Raw genomic sequence first — 22,434 nt, 5'->3', positions numbered from 1 at the left:
TACTGATAACACTCAGTCTTAATTATTTCTAACAATCATCAGAAGCAGAATAATTTAGCTATGAAAGTCAGTATTTTAGAATGATTAGATTTGACCGATGACCTTTAATTTCAGCATGTTATCAGGAGTGTCTTGTGAGCCCTCGGCTTCCTGTGGAAAAGTTTCTGAGCTTTAGTTGACTTGGAGGTCCATTGGGGATCATTGCAGTCCCCACTTGTTAAAACCAGTGCTAATACTAATTCCCATTTGACTGCCATTCCATTTTTAATGTCCACATGATGTTGCCAGTTGTGTCTCTTGGAACTCAAAATTTCTTTAGAAACCTCTTCATCATGACTTATTGTTAGTTTGGTGTAAGGAAATAATTACGTGTCTTTTATAGCCACGTTTGCGTCTTGGCTGTAAAGGCAGGAACTGCATCTGTATGGCAGCTGAAGCTTATTTTGAAGCTTAGTTGTTACAGAGTTCAAAAAAGTTTAAAACTAAAATTAGTTTTTTGTTTGTCTGCTTTGTTTTTGCAACCACTTTGGTAGTCTTGTGTTGAATCATGTGATTTTTGGGAGAAGGTGATTTATTTGTGTTGTGCATTAATATTATATTATTGTGCATAATGCAGATATAAACATTTGATGAGAGACAATAACATTTGAGTTTGGCCTTCTTTTCTGAATTTGAGTTGTCCCCTGTTGAGTAGTGTTACATGCAGATTTTAAACCCATATATTTAACACCTGGTTTAACTTGTGTACAGGGTTGTGCATCTATTGGCCTATTGAAATCTAAAGCTATGGTGGGGCTGTTGGTTCTTTATTTGTTTTTTCCCTGTGTGGATTGCTCCAAGATTAATAATAGAAATATTTCCTGTAAGCTGTACTAAAACATGTGGTTATTGTTTTCAGCAGCGCTTTACTTACAAATGCTGTGTACTGGGGTCTAGAAAGAGACTGGGCAGATTCTTGCTGCCTGATTGCCTGTGTTTGTGGGGGGATGAGAGATTTTAAAAGTCAAATTCACAAGTTCTGTGTTACAATGAATGTTTCTAATTTTAGCAGTGTGAAACATCATGTTTAAGTCTTGGGGTGATTATGAGAAACACTGGCACCAAGGAAAAAAAAAAAGAACGGGGAGGAGTGGGAGGGTGGTGGAAGGAGGGCAGCCTCGTGTCTTTGCAGTTGATCATTGGTTGGAACCACTGGGAAGGGGGTGGTGCCTCAGTGCCACTGTTTCTGTAGAGAGAGGCAGAGAGAGCGAGTAGTGTGAGAAAGAGACAGCAAAGGAGAATAAATGAACACTGGGGGTTCTCCCAGCCAGCCTGCCTGCCTGCCTGCCTGCCTGCCTGATTTCCACTACAGACAAAGGTGATGCCCTTCCCAGCTGAGGTGGGCGTGCGTGCATTTTGAATACCGGTCACCTCGCACACCTTCTTCATCCTCACAGCTCAAGGCATTCTGCTGTGATCTTTCTGCGAAGGACTAGACAGAAACTGAGGCAAGAGCAAGCAGAGAGGCGGAAACGGCAGCAAGAAATCAGAGCTGGAGGATAAGAAACGGGGGGAAGAGGAAAGACAAGCAAGTTAATGGACTGAATAAAAATGATGCTTAATCTTTCATGTAAATTATGTATGCAGCACATTAAACAATAATGTCTCCTCACTGGAAGCTGTGTCTGTGACTCTGTGGACTGTAGACAGAAAAGAGAGAGATTCAGTCTGGGATTTCTGCAGCTGCAGCAGATGTTGATGACATCTCAGACTATATAGGGAAGGGAGGCATTTCAAGCAAGTCGGACTGGAATTCCTTAAAAGTCAAATTTTTGTCTCTTTGCTCTTCTTTGTGCCTTCAACTGGGAATTTTGCAGTGCCGAAACAGGAAAAAGAAAAGGACCCGTATTGCATCATTTGGAAACCTTAACAGCCTGCTCTGAAGACAATTCCTGGGGACTTTCTCACCTTTTTATGGTCTTTCAGTCTTTCATTCATTTGAAATGATAAACGCCAGCAGTCTCATTATGGAGCACTGCATTTGGACTGAAACCATACAGCTTCTCTGAGCTCTACCCAGCGACCGGGCAAAGTAGTGGCTTCTAGGATTTACTGTATCCTTGAAGAGCCCTTCGGACAGATATTTCTGCCCAAGATGATGAATTCCTCGCTGGATCCACTGAACCAGAGCTCTGCTGACTTCTCAAACTCATCTGCTCCCTTTTGCTTACTTGAGATAGGCTATTCCCAGATTTTCACGACCTGCCTCCTTGAAGTTTCGATCATACTTCTCCTGACTGTTCTCATTATTTCTGGTAACCTAGTGGTGATTTTTGTGTTTCACTGTGCCCCTCTGCTCAGCCAGCACACCACCAGTGCTTTCATCCAGACTATGGCATATGCCGATCTGCTGGTGGGAGTCAGCTGCCTTTTCCCCTCCCTGTCCCTACTCCATCATCTTCAGAGCTTCGATCCCAAACTCACCTGTCAGGTGTTCGGGTACATGGTATCTGTTTTAAAGTCAGTTTCAATGGTGTCTTTAGCATGCGTGAGTGTAGACCGCTACATTGCCATCACACGGCCTCTGACTTATGCATCCCTAGTGACACCTTGTCGAGTGCGCTGCTGTATTGTGTTGATATGGCTTTACTCTGCTCTGGTGTTTCTCCCATCTTTTCTTGGATGGGGGAAACCTGGTTATCATGGCGATGTTGTGGAGTGGTGCGCAGTGGAATGGAGGACAAGTCGGGCTTTCACAACCTTCATTGTTACGCTGCTCTACGCTCCAGCTGCTCTAACTGTCTGTTTCACTTACGCAAACATCTTCAAGATCTGCCGACAGCACACCCGAGAGATCAGCGAGCGCCATGCACGTTATGGACCTCAGCAACTGCAGGGCCCAAGAATCGCAGTTGGCTCTGTGGTCAAGGACAACAGTACAGTAGAGCAAGGACAGTTACCCCACTTGTCCCAACCCCAGTATCAGCAGTCCACATCAGCATACCCAGACAGACGTTATGCTATGGTGTTGTTTCGCATTACTAGTGTGTTTTATATCCTTTGGTTGCCCTATATCCTCTACTTTCTGTTGGAGAGTGGAGGGATCTACCACCACCCTGCAGCATCATTCCTTACCACATGGCTGGCTATTAGTAACAGCTTCTGTAACTGCCTCATTTACAGCCTCTCCAACTCTGCCTTCAGGAAGGGCCTCAAACGTCTCTGCTCTTTCTGTTTGCAGCGCAGCGGCAGCAACTATGGGGTTAGGAACACCAAAAAGGCTTTTTTTGGTTCTGCTGAAAAGGGGTGGGGATATGGTCACGGGGAGATGAGAACTGGTACAACATGTCACGTGTAGGGTAAACACTTTTGCCAAATTGGCATTTGGACACGTAAGAAACGGCTGAAGTGATGGCTGTTAAAATGCTGCTAAAATGTGCTGTAAAGAGATGGAACAAGGTGTTGAATAGCCTATGCCGTTTCTGTTGCATTTGGAAGTTAGACAAGCATCCTCTCTGCACAAGCCACAGCTGGCAAGTAGAATAAGTCGAGAGTAAATCTATGAGAAAAAAAAAAGTGGCTCTTCATGATGTTTTAAAATGGTCAAGGACAGGCATGATAGGTGGAGGGGGGTTGAAATAAGGAAAAAAAAAGTATATGAGAGCCGTAGACGTAAAGTAACTTGAGGATGAACAAAAGGTTTATCTACCAGTGTTCCTTTTTTAAGTGAATCCTTAAATTGTTATAACAAAAACCCTTACCGAAACTGTGTTGAAAAACTAAATGTGCCGTTTCTGAAATAAAGTGATTTCACTTCATTTGCCAGATCATCGTCACATAAGTAATACTGAATGAAGCGCAGGATAGATGAATGCAAACAGAACAAGGGACTTCTGTGATTAAGGATCGATGTACTGAAGCTAACTGATAACAACCAGCTCGTTAATTATGGTTTTCAGTCCTCATACCATAAATCAGTGTTAAATATTAAAAATGATGCAACTTTTTTTCTTTAAATATTTGTTGTCTCTTGTCGCTGAAGGAGTAGGTAGGTGTAGACCCACCTAGATTTACCGACTTTGAATTTTAGATTAACCTATTTATTGATGTTGCTCACAAATGTCTTTAAATGATTTGTGAGTTTGCACACTACATCCATTTTCTTTGTAATATAGTATGGTAACCAGCTTTGGCATATGACTGTTAACCTGAAAAATGCAGATGTAATGATTAGTGAATATCTCTTTCAAGTAATATGTCATTGCACCTTTGTTATGATTATGTAGCAAATGTGATTTTGTGTTTCTGGGGCACTGAAAGGCCGAGGAAGGATGTATTATTGCACTTATTTTATATTGATTATTGGTACATCTTTGGGATAATTTTATTTATTTTTTAAGAGATTTTTCTTGTTGGTTAGAGGAAAAACAAAAAAGCAAAGAAAAAAAACCACAACTATATTTTCAACCACAAAAGCCTAAACTTATTAACTTTTTTTAAGGAACTGAACATTTTCTTTGGGCTGTTCCTAATGACTATTGTTCTTTAAAGATTTTTATGATTGCGAGACCGTCTGACTGAAATGCCAGAAGTACTTGACCAGTCAAAAATTTTCAGTGCTCCGAGCCTCACCCACAGTTACTGCCCAAGAGCATTTACATTAGCATTCATATGAATAACCATTCAACTGTGAGCCTTACCCCTTATCTTTTGGATTGGTAGGAGAAACAATCCTATGACATCCTGAGTCAGATATTTGTAACAATCTCAAATGATTCCTTTTTTTTGTTTTGTTTAGTACAATCTTAGATGTTTGCTGTGTTGTGACTGCATTACTGTGCCTGCATTTGGGATCTAGTACACGTGTACGCAAACAAACAGGGATCACATGCAATCAGAACAGACAAATAGCCCATTCACTCTGCCAGCAGGCTTACCTCTGTGCGGCAACAAGAAGAGGGACTGGTTGTGTGCATACCGTCCTAAGCTCTAAATTTGCGAGGAATTACTTTTGCGATGAGCTATGGAGTCTTCTTTTATGCGTTAGCTAGAGAAATTCGAGCTTTATACATTTTATTTAAACTACCAAAGAGAGTTCAGTAGGTATTCGTGGATATTTTTCCACTTTTCTCTAGTGTATAAAAGATCAATGCTAGCGGATTTTACTCAAAGTTTGCGGTGGGTCGGCGATGCCTTGTGTGCATGAATATGACTGTTTCTCAGACTACTGAGATATATCGTTGCCTTGATAGAAACACGATTTTAAACTGTTGGGAAATGATTTCCTCTAACAGCTAGAGAGGGCTCTGTTTATTAACACTTGGCTGTTTTTGGAAGGCACAAACTGTCAATTGTACGCACGTACAGAAATGAAAATGTCAGGTCCACATTCACTGCGGAGTAACCTGAACCACACGAGTTGTGAAATATATTTGCAAATTATACTTATATTTCACAAGTTCACTTTTGTCATTGTTTATCTGTTCTGTACAATCAAAATTAACCAGGAGTGAAAACATGACTGAGAACAATTTAAACAATTTTTTATTTTATTTATTTTTTTCTTTTGCATTTATTCATTCATGTGTGCTTGTTGTGTATGAGAGTTTACAGATATGTCAGGATGCGGCCATTGGTTGAATTTGGACTGTTTAAGATTTTCCAGCAAGGGTGCTACTGAAGCTTTCCCCTTTGCTCATTTCTTTATTAGCTGCACTTCCCTCAAGTGTTTCCCCTCTGTGCGTTGTGAGTGTATGTGAGTATGAAGTATTGTGGTGGTAGATAGATTCACATGTTGTCTTTAAATACTGTAATCTGCGTAGCAATGCCAAATATTGTAATCTTTCCTATTTTTGTTTCAGTCTCTAAACAAGTGTACAATATTGCCGTACTGAATGTTTGATTGTTAAACTATACAAATTTCTTTTCTACTCACTTTTTTCCTTTTGTTCTTGTAAAGTGATAAATGTTGCGCAATCTAGGTAGGATTAGCAGCATGCTTACTGATTAAAAAGACTGAAGTTTGTTTTTAGATATTTCTGTTTAAATTTTCTGCTGTAAACACAATTTGTAAAGACTGATGGCTTTTAAAGTTGACTAATTTAAAACTATAAAACTTAAAGGTACAGTTTTGTAAATTGTAGCGTATAATGGTGACACATCATTGATCTTGCGTACACATTCAGTCTGTCTTGTGGGAAAATAATCACTTCCATGTTCTCAAGGACATGACACTGGTGACTATGAGGAACAACTATGGCACGCTGGGTAAGATTTTAAAGAACAAGAGGAAATGTGGCCGCTACAGCTGGTTTAGGAAGTCATTTGTAGCTTAAATGCAGCATTCTTCTGTGAGAGAGAGGAAAAGAATTGTTGGTGGGCACAATAGTAAATGAGCACATAGTTCACCTGCAACAGACTGATTAGTAAACTCAGAAAGGTCATGAAAATGTATTCAGTAGATGCAAAGAAAGAAAACTAAAATGACTCTGAACATCCAGAAGCTTATATCCTTTTCTTTGGCTGTAATCAAAGCGCATTTGAATAAATTTAAATGTCTTTATGAGCATACAGCGTCTTTGTCTTTTGTCCTAATGAAGTCACATACTTTAATGGATAAAAGTGTCATTTATTGGATTTTTTTCACTTGGATAAACGAATCGTTTGTCATGGAAAAGGTTAATGATAAAGTGATTTGTCCAATTCCCGTCACAGGTACTATGACTGAAAAGGCAAAGATAGCGTTAGTACGTTGGTCTTTCTATAGTTAGTGAGGAGTACAACTACCTGTTAAAATGGTGGTGAAGACATATTGTTGATTTGTTTTAGGGCCTCTCTTAACCGCAATTTACCAATCTTAGAAGTCTTTGTGTCGCCTTGAGACTGGCTTTGTATTTTTAGTTTAAAAATTATTTTTTACCCTTGACTTGGCCCTGCACGTGTCATCTACATTGCCCTCTTGTAGTCTGATAGTGTAATCAGCAAATTAGGGCTGACCCACATTCAAAACTGTGTTTTGTTTTGTTTTTCTTGTAAATTACTCGTCTGTTATCATCATTGTTATGGAGGGTTTTCTTTCCCCGGAAAATTATCAAGATCATTTTATCGTCCTGCTTTAGTCAAAACAGGCAGTGTCATTAAAGGCTGACTTATGATGCAGCTGTTTTAAGGAACTGATTATTTTAAATACACAAGAGGAACCTGAGCACTGTAAGTGAGGTGTATTCTGGAAAGCTTCCAAAGTCAAGATTTTTACTCTTGCCCACATTGAACACTGAATAATACATGTAATGAACAGTCGGAACTATGTAAGTTTCAGATTGAGAAAATAGAGCCACTCCATTTTTAAAATGTTGCTAAAATGCAAAATATTTTATTTGCCAACGGTGTTGAATTTCTGATGAGGTTTGCGTGAGATGTTAGCTTTTGTGAATCATGAATGTGGGGATAATTTAAATGTTTTTTTTGCTGCTGGTGGACGTGAGATTCTTCTGATTTACTCAATGCTTTGCCTTGTTTTTGTAGCATTTTTGTGCATTGTGTATCTGTACTAGGCAAATAAATGTGATGTTATTTCAGTCTATTCAACTGAATCTGAACTAAAACAAGGAGAACTGAGGTTAAATTTTGAATTTTGTTGTTGATTTCCCAAGTTTTCACTAGTCAAAATGTCAGATCTCTCGAAAAGCAGCATATTTCTGCCTGCAGCTATTCAGCTGAATTTGAATGCTGCTGAAACTGATGTAAAATATGTGGCAGTTGACATTACTTGTCATGAGATTCATATTTTGTCTGCTCTCCTTTTGCTGAGGCAGTGAAACCAGTGCACAAATGGCACAGAAAGTAGGGCATGAGACAGACTATTAAGATTTAATTATGGCTGATGCTAAGGTGAGGAAACTGCACTATGGGAAGCCTAAGCAAGTGTTATTTACCAGTCATTTTAAAGAAAAGAGAAGGAATCACTGAATTCATCTCAGTTATATTTACGTTGTTTTTTTTTTTACGTTTTTTTTTAAAACAGGACAGTAAAACATTCACCATTTATTCTTCCATTTACATTTAAATCAAGTTAAGTAATCTAAATGCAGCACTTTGTATTATTTTGTTCAGGGTGAAAGGTTTATGGCAAGCTTGATAAATATCACCCCATGTTCTCTTGGTGTCTTGGTAGGGTCCTTTAGGAGCAGAGAAAGAATAACAGAGTGACATGTCAGCTATTGTGTTGAGTCAGAGAAAATCGGGGACGTAAACAATAGAGAGCTAGCTATTCAGCCTTCTCACGGAAGCTCTAGTCTAGTGCTTAACTCCAAGCTTTAGATTCATGCACACACACACACACACACACACACACACACACACACACACACACACACACACACGCACTGTAGCGCAGCCATTTTTGGCTTACCCCCAGTGAAGACATTTTATTGGTGTTCTGTCAGAAAATGTTTTGTTCCTGGACTTTCACTCAGTTTATGGGTGTTGTGGGTCTCAGCAGTACTTGTTACTGATAGCCAAAAGTGTTCTGATGCATCTGTAATGTTTGTACAGATTTTTAAACAGAAACAGGCTGGTGTGCTCGAGAATAGAGAGAACTACAGAAAAGGCCGATCTGAGACAACCTAAATGCAAATGAATAAATAATTGTGGCAAGTCCTCCGAGAATCTTAGAACAACATATCTGCCGAGTCCACTTTAGAGAAAATGGCTGCTTCAAAGGGGAAGTAATATGATTTTTCTTATATTCTGCGATGCTTTTACAAAAGTGTAAAATGGCTGTCATTGATAAGGGCATCACAGGCACACAGCTCCAATCAGGAAAAACAAGTTGGCTTAAAGTGAGAGGAAAAGAAGCTAAAATGTGTTTTTTTTAGACAGAGTATGCACCAAGGAGGGGAGCTGTGCAATTGCCCACTGTAAGATAAATAGGAATTATTTTAAGTTGGGAATTGTGGAGAGCTCATTTAGTAGAGTCATAGAATATCAATATAGAGCAGTAAATGAGCAAAATAGACCCTCTTTAACGGGCATAGTGGTCTCAAGTAGAGACTGACTAACTGGTAGCTTGTACTACCGTTTGACATTGGCTATTTACGAGTCTGTCCATATTATACAAAAAGCAGCAGAATGAAGGAGAGTCAGGTAACACGTGAACAAGTAAACGTAAAACTAAATATATCAAATTATAGAAAAATATCAGCTGATGAATCAGAAGAGCAGAAAGTGTTTTTTTTTTAATCATCAAATATTGGTAATTGGTAGTGATATTGGTTCCATATTAGTCAGGCTCTGACATGAATCAATATAATTTTTTCTGAGATCTTTTTTTTGGTCTTGTTTTTGTTTGTTTTCTGTTCGTACTCTAATTCCATTGATAATTTTCCAGTTAGCTCCAGATGTATTTTATCTTTCATGTTTTCTCTCTTTCTGCTTCTCTGTGTTTCTTTTTCTCACTTCCTCTCATGCTTCCGTACATTATGTTGAGATACTAAATGCATTTTCTTCCTCTCTCGTGCTACTCTAATTCTGAACTTTTCTTTAACTGAGCTGACAGATAGGGAGGAAGCTAATTGGCCATTATGTCAGAAGTCTTTGTGCATGCTCTAAACACTTACGATAAGTATGGCTAAGTGGTGCTTGTATAAACATGGATGGTTATCTTTCACAGAGAGACTATAGCTCTGTGGGATGTGCCACATTGGATGCAATGGTTTTCTCTTTGAATAAATAGATTTCTGGGACACAAGTTTTTAGTACCCTTGAGGCTAAATGTCTCAATCACTTTGGATTTTACTGATGCACTTTATGGTGAGGTCCTGCCAAGTTTAGAAGATATACTTTATTAGGTATTCTTGTTCTTCTTGTCCTTGTTAATACAAATATCAAATTGGCAAGTCACATGGCAGCAATTCAGTGCATTCAGGTTTGCAAATATGGTCAAAATGACCTGCTGAAGTTCAACCCGAGCTCTGGAATGGGGAACAGAAGTGATTTAAGCGACTTTGAATGTGGCATGGTTGTTGGTGCCAGACAGGCTGGTCTGAGTCTTGTTGATCCGCTTGGATTTTCCCACACAACCCAACCCTCTCAAGGGTTTACAGTGAATGGTCAGAAAAAGAGAAAATATCCAGTGAGCAGCAGCTGTCTGGGGGGGAAATGCTTTATTGATCCCAGAAGAGCGTCTCTGAGGGCACAGCACATCGAAACTTGAAGCAGAGGACTAAAGCAGCAGATGACCACACCAGGTGGGACTCCTGTCAGCTAAGAACAGAAAACTGTAGCTTAATTTCACACAGGATCGCCTTTTTTAATGAGTTTTGATTTGTGCTGTGACATCAAGAATTTGCCATAAACAACATGAAAGCATGGATCCATGGTTCAGGTGCCTGAACCAAAGAAGACTTTCTTGACATAATTTGGGACCCTTAGTGGTGTTGCTGACCTTGTCTATCCCTTTATGACCACAGTGTGCCCAGCTTTTTATAGCCTTCTCCCTCAGGATAGTGCATCATGTCACAAGCTCAAATCATCCCAAACTGGTGTCTTGAACATGCCAAAGAGTTCACTGTTCTGTACCAGGCCACCCGATTTCAACCCAATAGAGGACTTTTGGATGTGCAGCTGACAAATCTGTAGCAACTGTGTGATGCTGTCATGTCAATGTGGACCAAAAGTTGTGAGGAATATTTCTAGCAGCTGGTTGAAGCTATGCCGTGGAAAAGTAAAATGGGGATCCAACTTGCTGCTAGCAAGGTGACCGTGTTTAAAAGTGAACATGACTAATCTCAGATAATTAGATTTGTTATTGTGTATGTCCGATTGAACGAGAGCTACAGTGTAATTCAGAGCTCCAGCTCTGTGACAACCAAAAAACCAACTCTATAGTCACCAAAATTACTCTGAATTTCATCTAGTTAAATCACTTTCACTCACTGACTTAACACCTTCCCCTTGTTCTTAACTGTCACAGCTAACTGCCTGAGCCTTACACCAACCTTTATCACAACATAACCTCATTTAACCTCAACCTTAAAGTCAATTATTTACTCTAAAACAGTCGTTTGAAGGCAGAACAGAACATAAAGTCTTCATCCCATATTCCCAAGGTCTACAATTCACACAATACCATACATGTATACACACTCAGTGTTTTTTAGGGTGTGGTGTTAGTCGTGGAGTGGACCACTGTTGTTGGTCTCTTATCCCCATTAGCTTGCTTTGTTTAAATATCCCTTTCTTCCTGCATTTCTTCTCATACTTGCATTATTTTTGTTACACTCTCTTCCTTTGTGGAAGTTGGAACAGAAACCTCGGAAAAAGGAGGGACTTGATGGGTACAGTAACAGAGTGACCAAAAAGGTATAATTAGCTACAAAGGGAGCACGAGTGGTTTGAAAACACTGACGATTTAAATGAAGGGTTCTCTTTTAAGTTTACATCTACTTTGAGGATGGGTTTGCAGGATTGTTTTCTCGGACAGAATTTGATCCCCTGTAGGGATTAATAAAGGTTTAGTTATGCTAAAGTGCTCTTCAGCAATGGTTAAAAAAACATACAAGCAAATAACTCAAGGTGTAATTTATGAATTTCCAGCATGTAATGGAAACATTTTCCTACATGTATGAAATGAGTCTTACAATTAAAAAAAAAAAAAAAAAAAAGTTAATTTAACATTTTTGGCTGAGACATTATAGGTTTACACCGATGACTGAAAGTGTTTCCCTCTGTTGTCGCGCCAACGCCCTCATTTTGCTTGAGAGAATGATCCCGGCACCAGATTACAAAGTTCAGTGAACATCACCCAATACATAGTCCCAAATTTATACTTATTTTACCCACAAATGCTACATAAAGCTATGTTTAAAAGTGGGTTTGATTTGTTGTATACAAATGGGGAGTTACAGAGTAAGATTTTTTATTTAGAGGCCGTGTCTCTGAAATTCACTTGTGATGAATAATGAATTAAGTGGTGATTAATCTTTGCAAAGCACGGCTAGTTTAGATTATATTATTCACTGATCTATGTGTGTGTAGTATATCCACTCTGTGGAGTGATATGCCAAAGAAATACGTTTCCCCAGGCTTGTATATGTACTGTGTGCAATCTCCACACATACAGCCATGCGGTTCTGTGAAAAACTAAGCACATTTAAGGATTTAGTCGCTTGTAGGACCACCTTTAACAGCAATAACTTGAAGTAATAGTTTTCTTTATGACTTTATCAGGCTTTTACATTGTTGTGGAGAAGCTTTGGCCCACTCTTTTTTACAACATTGCTTTACTTCATTGAGGTTTGCGGGCATTTGTTTATGTTGAGCTCTCTAAAGGTCCACAGTATTTCAGTCGGGTTGAGGTCTGCACTTTGAGTCGGCCATGCCATTGCATTGTCCTGCTGCATGGCCCAAGTCAGTTAGTTGGTCTACACTGAAATATACCAGGGCTGCTAGATGGATTTGGAACATTTGTGTACTCCCAAGAAGATGATTTTTTGAATCTTCTTGTTCTCCCTTGCATTTTCATCTAGTGAAATATCTTACCGGTTATATAAACTTGCTATGAAAGTTATTACTACTATAATAATAATAATAATAATAATAATAATAATAATAATAATAATAATAAAGTGCAAGTAGCAAAATTGGGTCATTAGTTTGAAAAGAAATGTGAATTTGTCTAAAATATTGATGTTGGGACCAAATAGAACTGTATTGTGTTACAGTAGCGCAAATAATTAACCTTGATGGCATGTACTTTCAATTTTACAGAAAAAAAAAGCGTGCAATAGCAAAACCTTAAGAGCACACAGCAGTCTGGATAATAACTGCTTAAGCCATCCATCTATCCCTCTCTAAAGACAATATGTCTTAAACCTGATGCAGTTGTTAAATTCAGTTTATAGTTGCTGTAAAGTATTTCAGTCTCAGTTTATTTTCTTCCCAAATGACCATCTAGTTGACATCAAGTAGGTCACCAAACCAAGAATTGAATCTTACATACAACATTACACAAATTAAATTACCATTTAGTTTCCACTTTTGGTAAAAGCAAAGCTGTTAGTATATTATTTGTTTCACTGAACATGTTTTACCAAGTAAATAACAATATCTGTTTTGTGTTATGTGCCTGTTGTTTGCATACGTACCATCAGAAACTAATGCTTATATTACGTATAAGAAGAAGTGGTCATTATTAGAGTCAAAGTGGGGTGGGCAGATACAGACAAATAAAAAGGCACTGAGCTGTGGACAATCTGTACGGTGGAAGGGAACACTCTGTCCTACCACTTTTTATTCCTGCCCCATACTGTAAATCTCAGCAATGTGTGAGGCCAGCAAATACTCTACAGCACTGACCACTGCTGGGTCTCTGCGGATTGATTTTTCTCTTTTTGCAGAGACCGAATAATAAAAATGGCTTTGAATGTTTTAGTTACTGAATTTCACCCTGCCTCTGCCTCTTCACCTCCTTTCAATCCACTTTAACCTCTCTCTCTCTCTCTTCTCTTCTCTTTTCACTTTTAGGAGTCCCCTCAGGACAGCGCCATCACCAGGGACATTAACCGGACATTTCCAGCTCACGACTATTTCAAAGACACTGGAGGAGATGGACAAGACTCCCTCTATAAGATCTGCAAGGTGAGACACTTAACACACAAGGAGGAGGTTAATTTTTCCTCTGAAGTCAGCAGAGGGCATTATCCAGGCAGTCATTAAAATGGATTCACACAGTGCACAAAGCTACTGCAACAGCTGTATGCCAAATGAGGTGTAAACCATTTGGTAGCAGAACTGCAGAAACAAGTCAGCAGCACTCTTTTCCCCCCTCTCCCCCACATTAACTTCTGCTGCGTGTAAATTTACAGCTTAAAATACACATAATGAAGAAATAACAGGGAGTGATAAACTGGGTCAAGAACAATAGTAGTAATACTTCGCAGTGCTCTTCAAGGATATTGGGCCAGTGGCTTAAGCAGAGATGATTAAAATGACGCTCCCACTTATTATAAATGTTAAGCTTTACTATTAGTGAGCAGTTTAAAGGTTTTCAAGAGGCACTCCAGGATAATCTGATATGTTTGCATTTAAAGATTACAATGAGTCATTTTTTTTAGTTTATTCAATAGAAAAAATAACATCGTACTCATAAATAGACATTGATTAGTGTATAATTATGTCTTCCAATAATCAGTGCATTGTCATAAATTGGGAATTAATCCATTTAAACTACATAGGAGCAGGGGCTGCCATGTTTGCCATGTTGCGCCACCATCTGAGCTGAGATGGGCGTCGCTGTTCCGCCTAATTATTTTTTATGTTTCAAGCTAGAGGCCGGCGGCATATGTAGTACGCCTCATAAATTACTTTTAATTTAAAGATCACAAATAGGTATTTTAAACTTTATTTATACATGGATATTTTAATTATCCCATTCTTATTATGTCTGCCTCATCCATTTCTTCTCTCTCTGCTCCCTCATTTCCACCTCATCCTCTTCCTCCTCACCTCAAGCCTCATGCTCTGAACACATGAAAATGTGCATAAACATGCTTGTTTTTTTCCTGATATTGTCAGCAGATTAGACATGCGACCGTCCCTGTTTATTACAGTCTCACATCGTGAGTGTCAGAATGTCAGATCCGCTTCAAAGACAGTTTCAATAACGCCGGCTAACAGTGACCAAAACAGCAACACTTACCGACAACTCACCTCAGTATGAGACAGAAGTGAGTTTCACTGACTCGTCGACTCGTATCAGACTCCTTTCACAAAGTTTTACAGCCTCCTACAGTGTGAATAGACGTGGACTCCAGCTGAGATAAATGGAGGACTGACATTCTGTACTTACTTCATGAATGGCGGCCAATCTGCAATCTACTGATGTCTAGCAGTGATATTTTTCACAGTGTACCTTTAATGTGCACTGCTAGTTTACTTTTCTGCTTATAAAAGGCAGCATTTTGTGGTCTTTGCATGCATGAAGTTTTTTCCTTTCCCACTCAACTCACTTCACTGCCAGATGTTTATGCACCACTACTGCAGGTCATTAAATTTTGTTTTCTCCCTCCCATAGATTGTTTTGTCCCGTCTCCCTATAAACTCTTCCTTCTTTCCTCTTTCCCCTCACCTGCAACCACTCGAAGCAGATAGCTGACCCTCCATGCTCGTCTGGAGGTTTCTTCCTGTTAAAATGGATTTTTTCTAGTCCTAGTGCTGCTCTTTGTGGATTGTCTGATTTTTGGGGTAGTCTTTCTAACACTGTAGGTTCTTTACCTAAGGTATAAATCACCTTGACACACCTGTTGTTGTGGTTTGGCTCACTATTTCAATTTCATACTAAATGGAATTGAATCAAAACTGAAATTCACATAATATTTAATAAATCTTTTAAATATTAAGAAGTATAAATAGCTGTAATAGACAGCTTGTGTCCTGACATAGATTTGTAAACTCACACCCACTCATGAAGTTGTTTTTTTATAAAACTGCATGTAATTACAGGTGAAAAACAAGCAGTTGGTTAGCTTGCAGCCGTCGTTCTTGATGAAACCTGTCAGAAATAAAAATAATCTCCATGTGAAATTGAATCACATTTCTCTGGAATACGATATAATTACTATGTAAATGACTGGCTCCACAGTAGGTCTGTAGAGCAGTAGTTGAAGGTGCCAACGCTAAAATCAACCGCTCATTAATTTACTTTCTCACCGGGTTACTGGGTGGTTCAGTGAGTTCATAAGAGTGAAAAGCAAAACAAGTTTTTTTTAAATCGAACGCGTAGTTTGGTGTGCGCGTTTGATTCAAAACGTTGGCGTTTTGATCATCGAGCATCTGTGCTCTCTTTCTCATGAAAACGAGCACGTGCGTCAATAATATGCATACATACATCTGAAGCTATACCTCCATAATTCGTCACGAATGTCCCGACTGCAGTGCGTTCAGTTTTTAGTTTCATGTCATTTATTATGTATAACTCAGGTGAGGACATCCATCTCTTCCCAGACAACCACCTCCTCAGGTGTGTTTAAATAATTCAGCGGGCCCTCCCTCTCCTGCATGTATGGATTGATCCACACTTTGTCCGTTTGATTCATGCTCATAATTTGTGTTTGTAGCTCAGTAGGCCACTACAGCCCTTTCGCCTGATTCTCTCCCTAGCTCCCAAAGCAATTTAATACATAACATTTGTACCAACATTTCCTTCAGACCCCTTTTTTCTTGCTTTTCTGTTTGTTTCTGAATCTATCCAGTTAGACTTGATTTCTTTAGGTCCTATTCAGTCTTTCTTCATTATTATACTGCCACACAGCTCATACACATTATAATTTAAGTTCTCTGTAGCCAAACCAGCGTGCTGAGGGTGAAAAAATAAGATATTTGTTTCATTTTGTTTGGCTTACTGTAATTGTGGGCGGTCACTGCCTGTTCTGTTGATGTGTTTTGTTTAATGTTTCTTGTAAATGTAGATATATGGTATACTAATTACGTTCTCACCATCAATTAAATGCAGCACAAGATCAGTATTTACACATTGCTTTGCAGCCTTGGTGTAACTTCCCAAATCTTTAGAAAAAAATGTATGCTATACTATACAAATACATTAATTTCTTTATTTCTTTTTTTAAATTATTATTATTTATCGTGACACTAGTTTGTTACCTTTCTTTCTGTCTGCATTCTTTTTTTTAGGCTTATTCTGTTTACGATGAGGAGATCGGGTACTGCCAGGGACAGTCCTTCTTGGCTGCAGTGCTGCTGTTGCACGTGAGTTTACATACCAGCATGTCCAGGGAAAAAAAAAAAGTATTTCAAATATAGTGTCATAGCTGAGCGGGGCTGTTTTATTTCCTTTGACATCGATACCCTTCCAGCTTTCAGAAACACTGGAGGATTGGCTTAATTTATTACATCCTCCATCCTATGTTTAATGTCTCTCAGAACTTGGTCAATAAGTACCTATAAAAGGAAATTTTAGAGGTTTTATTTGTTTATGTAATGTAGACGGCAACATTAAACCACCTGCCTAATATTGAGTAGTTCTCCCTTTGCACTGCCAAAACAGCTCAGACTCTCTGGGGAATAAACAGGTCCCCTCTTGGGATGGGCTGTGTTGACTGGGACCAAGCATATCCTACAATTGCTCATTGGGATCTAAGGTGTTTGGAGTCCAGACCAACTTCCTAATCTTGTTGTTGTGTTCAGGAGTATATGTTGCAGTAACCCCCACGCATGTGTCTCTAGCAAAGGTTTTAACCGCAGAACTCTGCATAGTCATAAGGCTTTAATGTTGGGGTTTATTTTTTATTTTTTTTTTGTGTGTACAATATGGTCACAGTGATCATCTGAAACCTGTAGCTTGTTTTAAAACTCCTCTGTGGTCCGGAGAAATGCCAACAGTGCCACCTAGTGTAGAAACAATGGCCATTTTTATAAAGCATCCGACCAGAGGATTTTTTAAAGTGACATTTTAGAATTTCTTGGGGCACTTTGCAGTTAACTTCATGTGAAACCCTTGTTTTCAGCATGACTGAACTGACTTAAGGCACTAATAAGTAAATCTCTTGGTTTTCTTTAGATGCCAGAGGAGCAAGCATTCAGTGTCCTGGTGAAGATCATGTTTGATTATGGGCTCAGGGATCTTTTCAAGCAAAACTTTGAAGATCTTCATTGCAAGTTCTTTCAGCTTGAGAGACTTATGCAGGTTTGTATGATATAAACTTGTATAACTGAATGCTCTGCACACCTGTACACTGATATATACTATTATATTATATAATGTAATACATAAGACCAGCAAGGTGTATTACTTAGTATTTAAGTAGAATTGAAGTGATTTCTAGCTGCTCTCCTTCCTTTCCCCCCCATTTGCTATCTTTTTTTTTATTACATCTTCCTTTTCTCCTCCTCCACATTCCTCAATCTGCTTCTCTAACCCCATGTCCTTTTGTGTCTTTATTGCTTTTCTTGCTTTCAACGTGTCTGTTCCAGGAATATATACCAGACCTGTACAACCATTTCCTGAATGTGGGCCTGGAGGCTCACATGTACGCCTCACAGTGGTTCCTCACTCTCTTCACAGCCAAGTTCCCCCTCTACATGGTCTTCCATATAATCGACCTGCTGCTGTGCGAGGTTCGTAATCTAAACACAAACCTCAGTGACTTCAATCGACAGAGGTAATGACTTATTAACTCATGGCATAGAAATGCCCTCAGCTGTTAAAGGCTGATGGGGTGTTGTGGTTACCCTGCCAATCCGGCAGGTGACATGATGTGACATGGAGATCCAAGTTTGTGAGTGGGGTAACTCGAGAATGAAGCGACATAGGAGTTTTAAATTCATACCATAGGTGTGTCTACAAAAAATATTGAAGGAGTTTGAATCTCTGTGACCTAAACCTTCGCCTCTGATTCTGAAATAAATTTTATACAGTGGTGTGAAAAAGGGTTTTCCCCTTCCCGATTTCCTTATTTTTCTTCTCTTGTCACACTAAAATGTTTCAGATCATCAAATTCAGATATTAGACAAAGATGTCTTGATGGATGCTCAATCATCCAGGTAAGGAAATCCCAAAAAGTTGATTCGATTCATCTGGATGTAGCGTTTTTAGTGGAAGAAATGTTTCGTCACTCATCCAAGTGACTTCTTCACTTTCAGCTGAGGTCAGCTTCTTGATCATTCATGTGAAGAATGATCTGCTAGTTTCAGTCATTATGCAAATATATTGTTTACTTAAGCTGAACTCAGCTTTCCAAAAATTAGGTTAATCACAGTTAAGTCATGATTTAACAAGATGGGCAATTGCTTTTCACACAGAACCAGGTAAGTTTGGATAAGTTTGGATAAGTTTTCTTCCTTAATCAGTGAAATCATTGTTTAAAAACACAATTTATTTGGGTTATCTTTGTGTGATATTAAACTTTGTTTAATGATCTGAAACATGTAAGTGTGACAAATATAAAAAACTGTAGTAAATCAGGAAGGGCGCAACAACTTTTTCACAGCACCGCAGGTACCATAGATATCTTTTTTTTTTTTACCCTGGGAATTGAAACTCTGAATATAGGAAAACCCTCGTCTCATTAATCTGCTGAATGATGTCAGCCCAGTGATGGTGGAAGAAAGCAGCAGGACTTGGGATGTGGTTCAAGATTTAGGAATTTATGACCAGACCCAGGGAGACTTGTTTCAGATCACACAATAACTCAGACCAGGGTAAAGTCTGACCTTCCGGTGTAGCGGTCCAAGCTGAGCAGCTGTCTTCAGATCCTGTGGAGAGATATGAAGTTACCCCATTAAGTCAGACCGCTTTAACAAATCATCTGGGAAGAAAAGGAGCAGCCGCTGTGCTTATCCACATACTTAGTAAAAGTATATCCCTAGAAACAAGCACACCACTTAAATATGGGGTTTTATTATGAAAGCACTTTAGATGTTTTATTTTTTCAAGAATAAGCATATGACAACGTTTATGTGTGATTTTTGTCAGTCGCTTTTTTCATTAAAACTTTAAGCAACAGTAATTAATCAATTCATTTTGTTTTTTTCTCCCCTCAGGGCATTAGTGTAATCTTCAATGTGGCCTTGGCACTTTTAAAGGTAAGAAAGCCCAGACAAAAAACGAATTATTTTATTGTTCAGCCACACCAAAGTGAAAATGGGACAGCAACCTCCTTGTGATGAGGGGAAATTGGTTGATGATTGTGTGTAGATTGCAATTGTGTTGTTGGCAACACCCTTAACATCTGGGTAAGGTATTTATGCAGGTCGACTGGCAGGAGGCAGCCTGAGACTGCAGTCACTCAAGCAGATTGGTGAAGGTTTGCAAATAAGTTCAGTCTAATTTTTAAAACACAAAAGTTGCTTTCAGCATAGCAGCTGACTGCAAGTGGTTTACTGACCTGGTCCCCGTCTTCGACGTGACCATTGAAAAGTCAATGAGATCACAAGTTTATTGCAATAAATTTGGTCGTGCTGCTCCAACCGCCGTCTTCTTTAGTGTGACTGTAGCATCAAACCAATGAGCATTCAAAGATGGCCAGAAGATTTGAGTGGAAACAGAAATGGAGAGGTTGTGCCAACAGAACCTCAAATTCTAAAAGGTTTATGCATGTGAGACATGTGCAGCCTCACCCCTCTGTTCTGTGCTAAAAGCAGTGCACGTGCTTTTTTTAAGGGGACGTTGTGCTTGAAGAACACAGTTCCATCCATAAAATAAACAGGCAAAATAAAATAAATCTGTGGAACAACTTTTATTTTACCATAGATTTATAGACTTGGCCACAAACACAGTCTTTATCTTAGTGCTCACGTGTTCCTAACCAAACCCAGGATGTTGCCTTAAGAATTGTTTCTTCATTTAACAAAAAAGGAAATGAGTCTTTCCTTGACAGGCTGTTTAGGCTTGAGTAATGTAAATTTATGTCTAATTTACCTTTTATCTGCTTTTCCCCAGACATCGAAAGATGATCTAATCCAAACAGACTTCGAGGGTGCTCTCAAATTCTTTCGCGTCCCTGTTCCGAAGAGGTACCGCTCCGAGGATAACGCAAAGAAACTGATGGAGCTGGCCTGTAGCATGAAGGTTAGTTTAAAGCAGAGCATGTAGTACTTATACCTGCTCAACCTGGCTTTTTCTTAAAGATAGTAGACTTGTGTCTTATTGTCATATTTTGTATAAATAAGAATAAACAGATGATTTTCTTAAAATATTCAGAAAGCCTCAAACCCAACTGAACAGTAAATTATTAAACAAAATATATGGTACCAAATATGTGATATATGATCATTAGTTGATCATTCGCAGATCATTATGCACAAAAGTAAAAGATTTTTTCAAGCAGTATTTCTCAAATACCACTAGGGGTCACTGCCGTGCTTTACACCAACCTTAACAGATAAATCAAACACACGTGTCTTTTTCAGTATCTCAAACAGGCGCACTCGCACCTGTGTCCTGACCCGTTTTGAACTGTCTGGCCTAGTTTAAGGGACCTGACTTTGAAGGTAGCTTTGGGCAGAGATATTTATTTGCACAGACCGAGACCAAGAGATTTGAAGTTTTTGGTTCGCAGTTAGACAGCTGGGCAGCAGGCAGATCATGTAATGATCTTCAGCAAAGAAATATCTGCTGGAAATAAATCGGAGGTATCGCTTTTGAATTTAAATCATAACCACCAGAAAAACACAGATTTTCTAGCTTATACTCCTTTTGGCTTATTTGACTTCTTCTATATGCTGTCTTTGAGTATTACACTTATCTGTGCTGCTTTTTTTCTTTAGGGATTCCCCGTAGCAAGTATGTTATCTGGCAAGAGAAAATAATTCCAAGAATTCATTTGAGGTCACTGACTACTGTAATGACTTCACTGGGAATTAAATCTCAGTCAAGGCAGAGTAATTTGAAGCTTGGATAGCAATGTGGGGTGATGACTGGCTGTATCAGTAACTAACCTGAAACGACTGAAGATACTGGCTGACTGGACTACAAATTGTTCTGGGTTGCAGCTGTGTTGGAAGCTTTATCTCAGATTTGACTTTATGTGATCTTTTTCCAGGTACACCCCTTTTTTTTTTAAATGTATTTATTTCATTTCGGGAAGTCAAAGTAGCAACAATTAGGTCGCTTCCTTCAAGGTGACCGGAATCTTGAAAGTTTTTATTTTTTTTATTTTTTTTACAGCAGGCTTTTATTCTGAGGTGTTTCTCATAAACTCAGAGTTATTCTTTTAATGTATGACTTTAACCTTGGAAGTCCAAAGTTTTCCCAGCTTTGTTTCTTCCTTTAAATCTGAGCCCGGGCTGAGGTCATCTGTGACTTTGGTATTTCTTTTTTTTTTTTAAACGGAATCTTGAAATTAATTATAAAAAATGTCTCCAAATTTATTCTCATAGTTCAACTTTCATAACTTTCTTCGTTGAATGTCAAATTTATTCCCTTCCCCTTTTTTAGTTTCTTAATGTACCCTAATTCATATTTTTAAAATAACCAACATTATTGGAAAATGAACATATATATAAAAATTCAACATCCTGCTTCCTAAGTCATTGAACTATAAGAGATACAAAACCTAAACTATAAGAGATACAAGGCCATTTGTATCATCTAAATTATATTATCTGATATATATCTTATCAACTTTACATCATATTCACAGCAGTGTTAAAGCAGTGCTGAGTATCTTTCCAGGTTGGGAGTCTGCAAACTATTTACTTAACTGCAGTGAGAGGTCATTATCATTATTAGATTTTTAAAGTCAGTATGAGAGAAGTACTTGTGTTGTGCATTCAGCTCACAAACTGTATTCAAGACATAATCTCAGGGTCAAACCAGGTCATTTATGTTGTCTCAGTGTGCTTTTGTTGCACCAACCTCCTCTTCTCATCTGCCAGCCTTATGACTTCTAATGCTAATATATGCAAATTACCCCAGAAATTTAAATAAAACCATAAAAG

At 38.7% G+C, this 22,434-nt stretch overlaps 2 protein-coding genes across 3 annotated transcripts in view; both read left to right on the top strand.

The window, feature by feature from the left end:
• Window positions 1-22,434, top strand: part of rabgap1 (RAB GTPase activating protein 1) — an 81,453-nt gene that overhangs the window by 43,480 nt on the left and 15,539 nt on the right. For both annotated transcript variants that reach the window (XM_026174139.2, XM_026174138.2), the window contains 6 exons: window positions 13,504-13,617; window positions 16,669-16,743; window positions 17,555-17,680; window positions 17,968-18,111; window positions 19,537-19,578; window positions 20,435-20,563. In XM_026174139.2, coding sequence (XP_026029924.2) covers window positions 13,504-13,617; window positions 16,669-16,743; window positions 17,555-17,680; window positions 17,968-18,111; window positions 19,537-19,578; window positions 20,435-20,563 — 630 coding nt within the window. The remainder of the gene's footprint in view (window positions 1-13,503; window positions 13,618-16,668; window positions 16,744-17,554; window positions 17,681-17,967; window positions 18,112-19,536; window positions 19,579-20,434; window positions 20,564-22,434) is intronic.
• On the top strand, window positions 1,724-3,556 carry LOC113025904 (putative G-protein coupled receptor 21). Its single transcript, XM_080304381.1, has one exon. It carries the CDS (start codon window positions 2,135-2,137, stop codon window positions 3,335-3,337), a length of 1,203 nt encoding a protein of 400 aa, XP_080160507.1. The 5' UTR covers window positions 1,724-2,134; the 3' UTR covers window positions 3,338-3,556.

Source organism: Astatotilapia calliptera, chromosome 7 (genome assembly GCF_964374335.1).
Source record: "Astatotilapia calliptera chromosome 7, fAstCal68.1, whole genome shotgun sequence".
In the NCBI taxonomy this organism is placed as follows: domain Eukaryota; kingdom Metazoa; phylum Chordata; class Actinopteri; order Cichliformes; family Cichlidae; genus Astatotilapia; species Astatotilapia calliptera.
The sequence above is the reverse complement of the archived record's forward strand: the minus strand, read 5'-3'. Positions and strand labels throughout refer to the sequence as shown.

Excerpts from the sequence above, each read along its gene's own strand:
- LOC113025904 (XM_080304381.1), top strand. The coding sequence starts at position 2,135 with ATGATGAATTCCTCGCTGGATCCACTGAACCAGAGCTCTGCTGACTTC.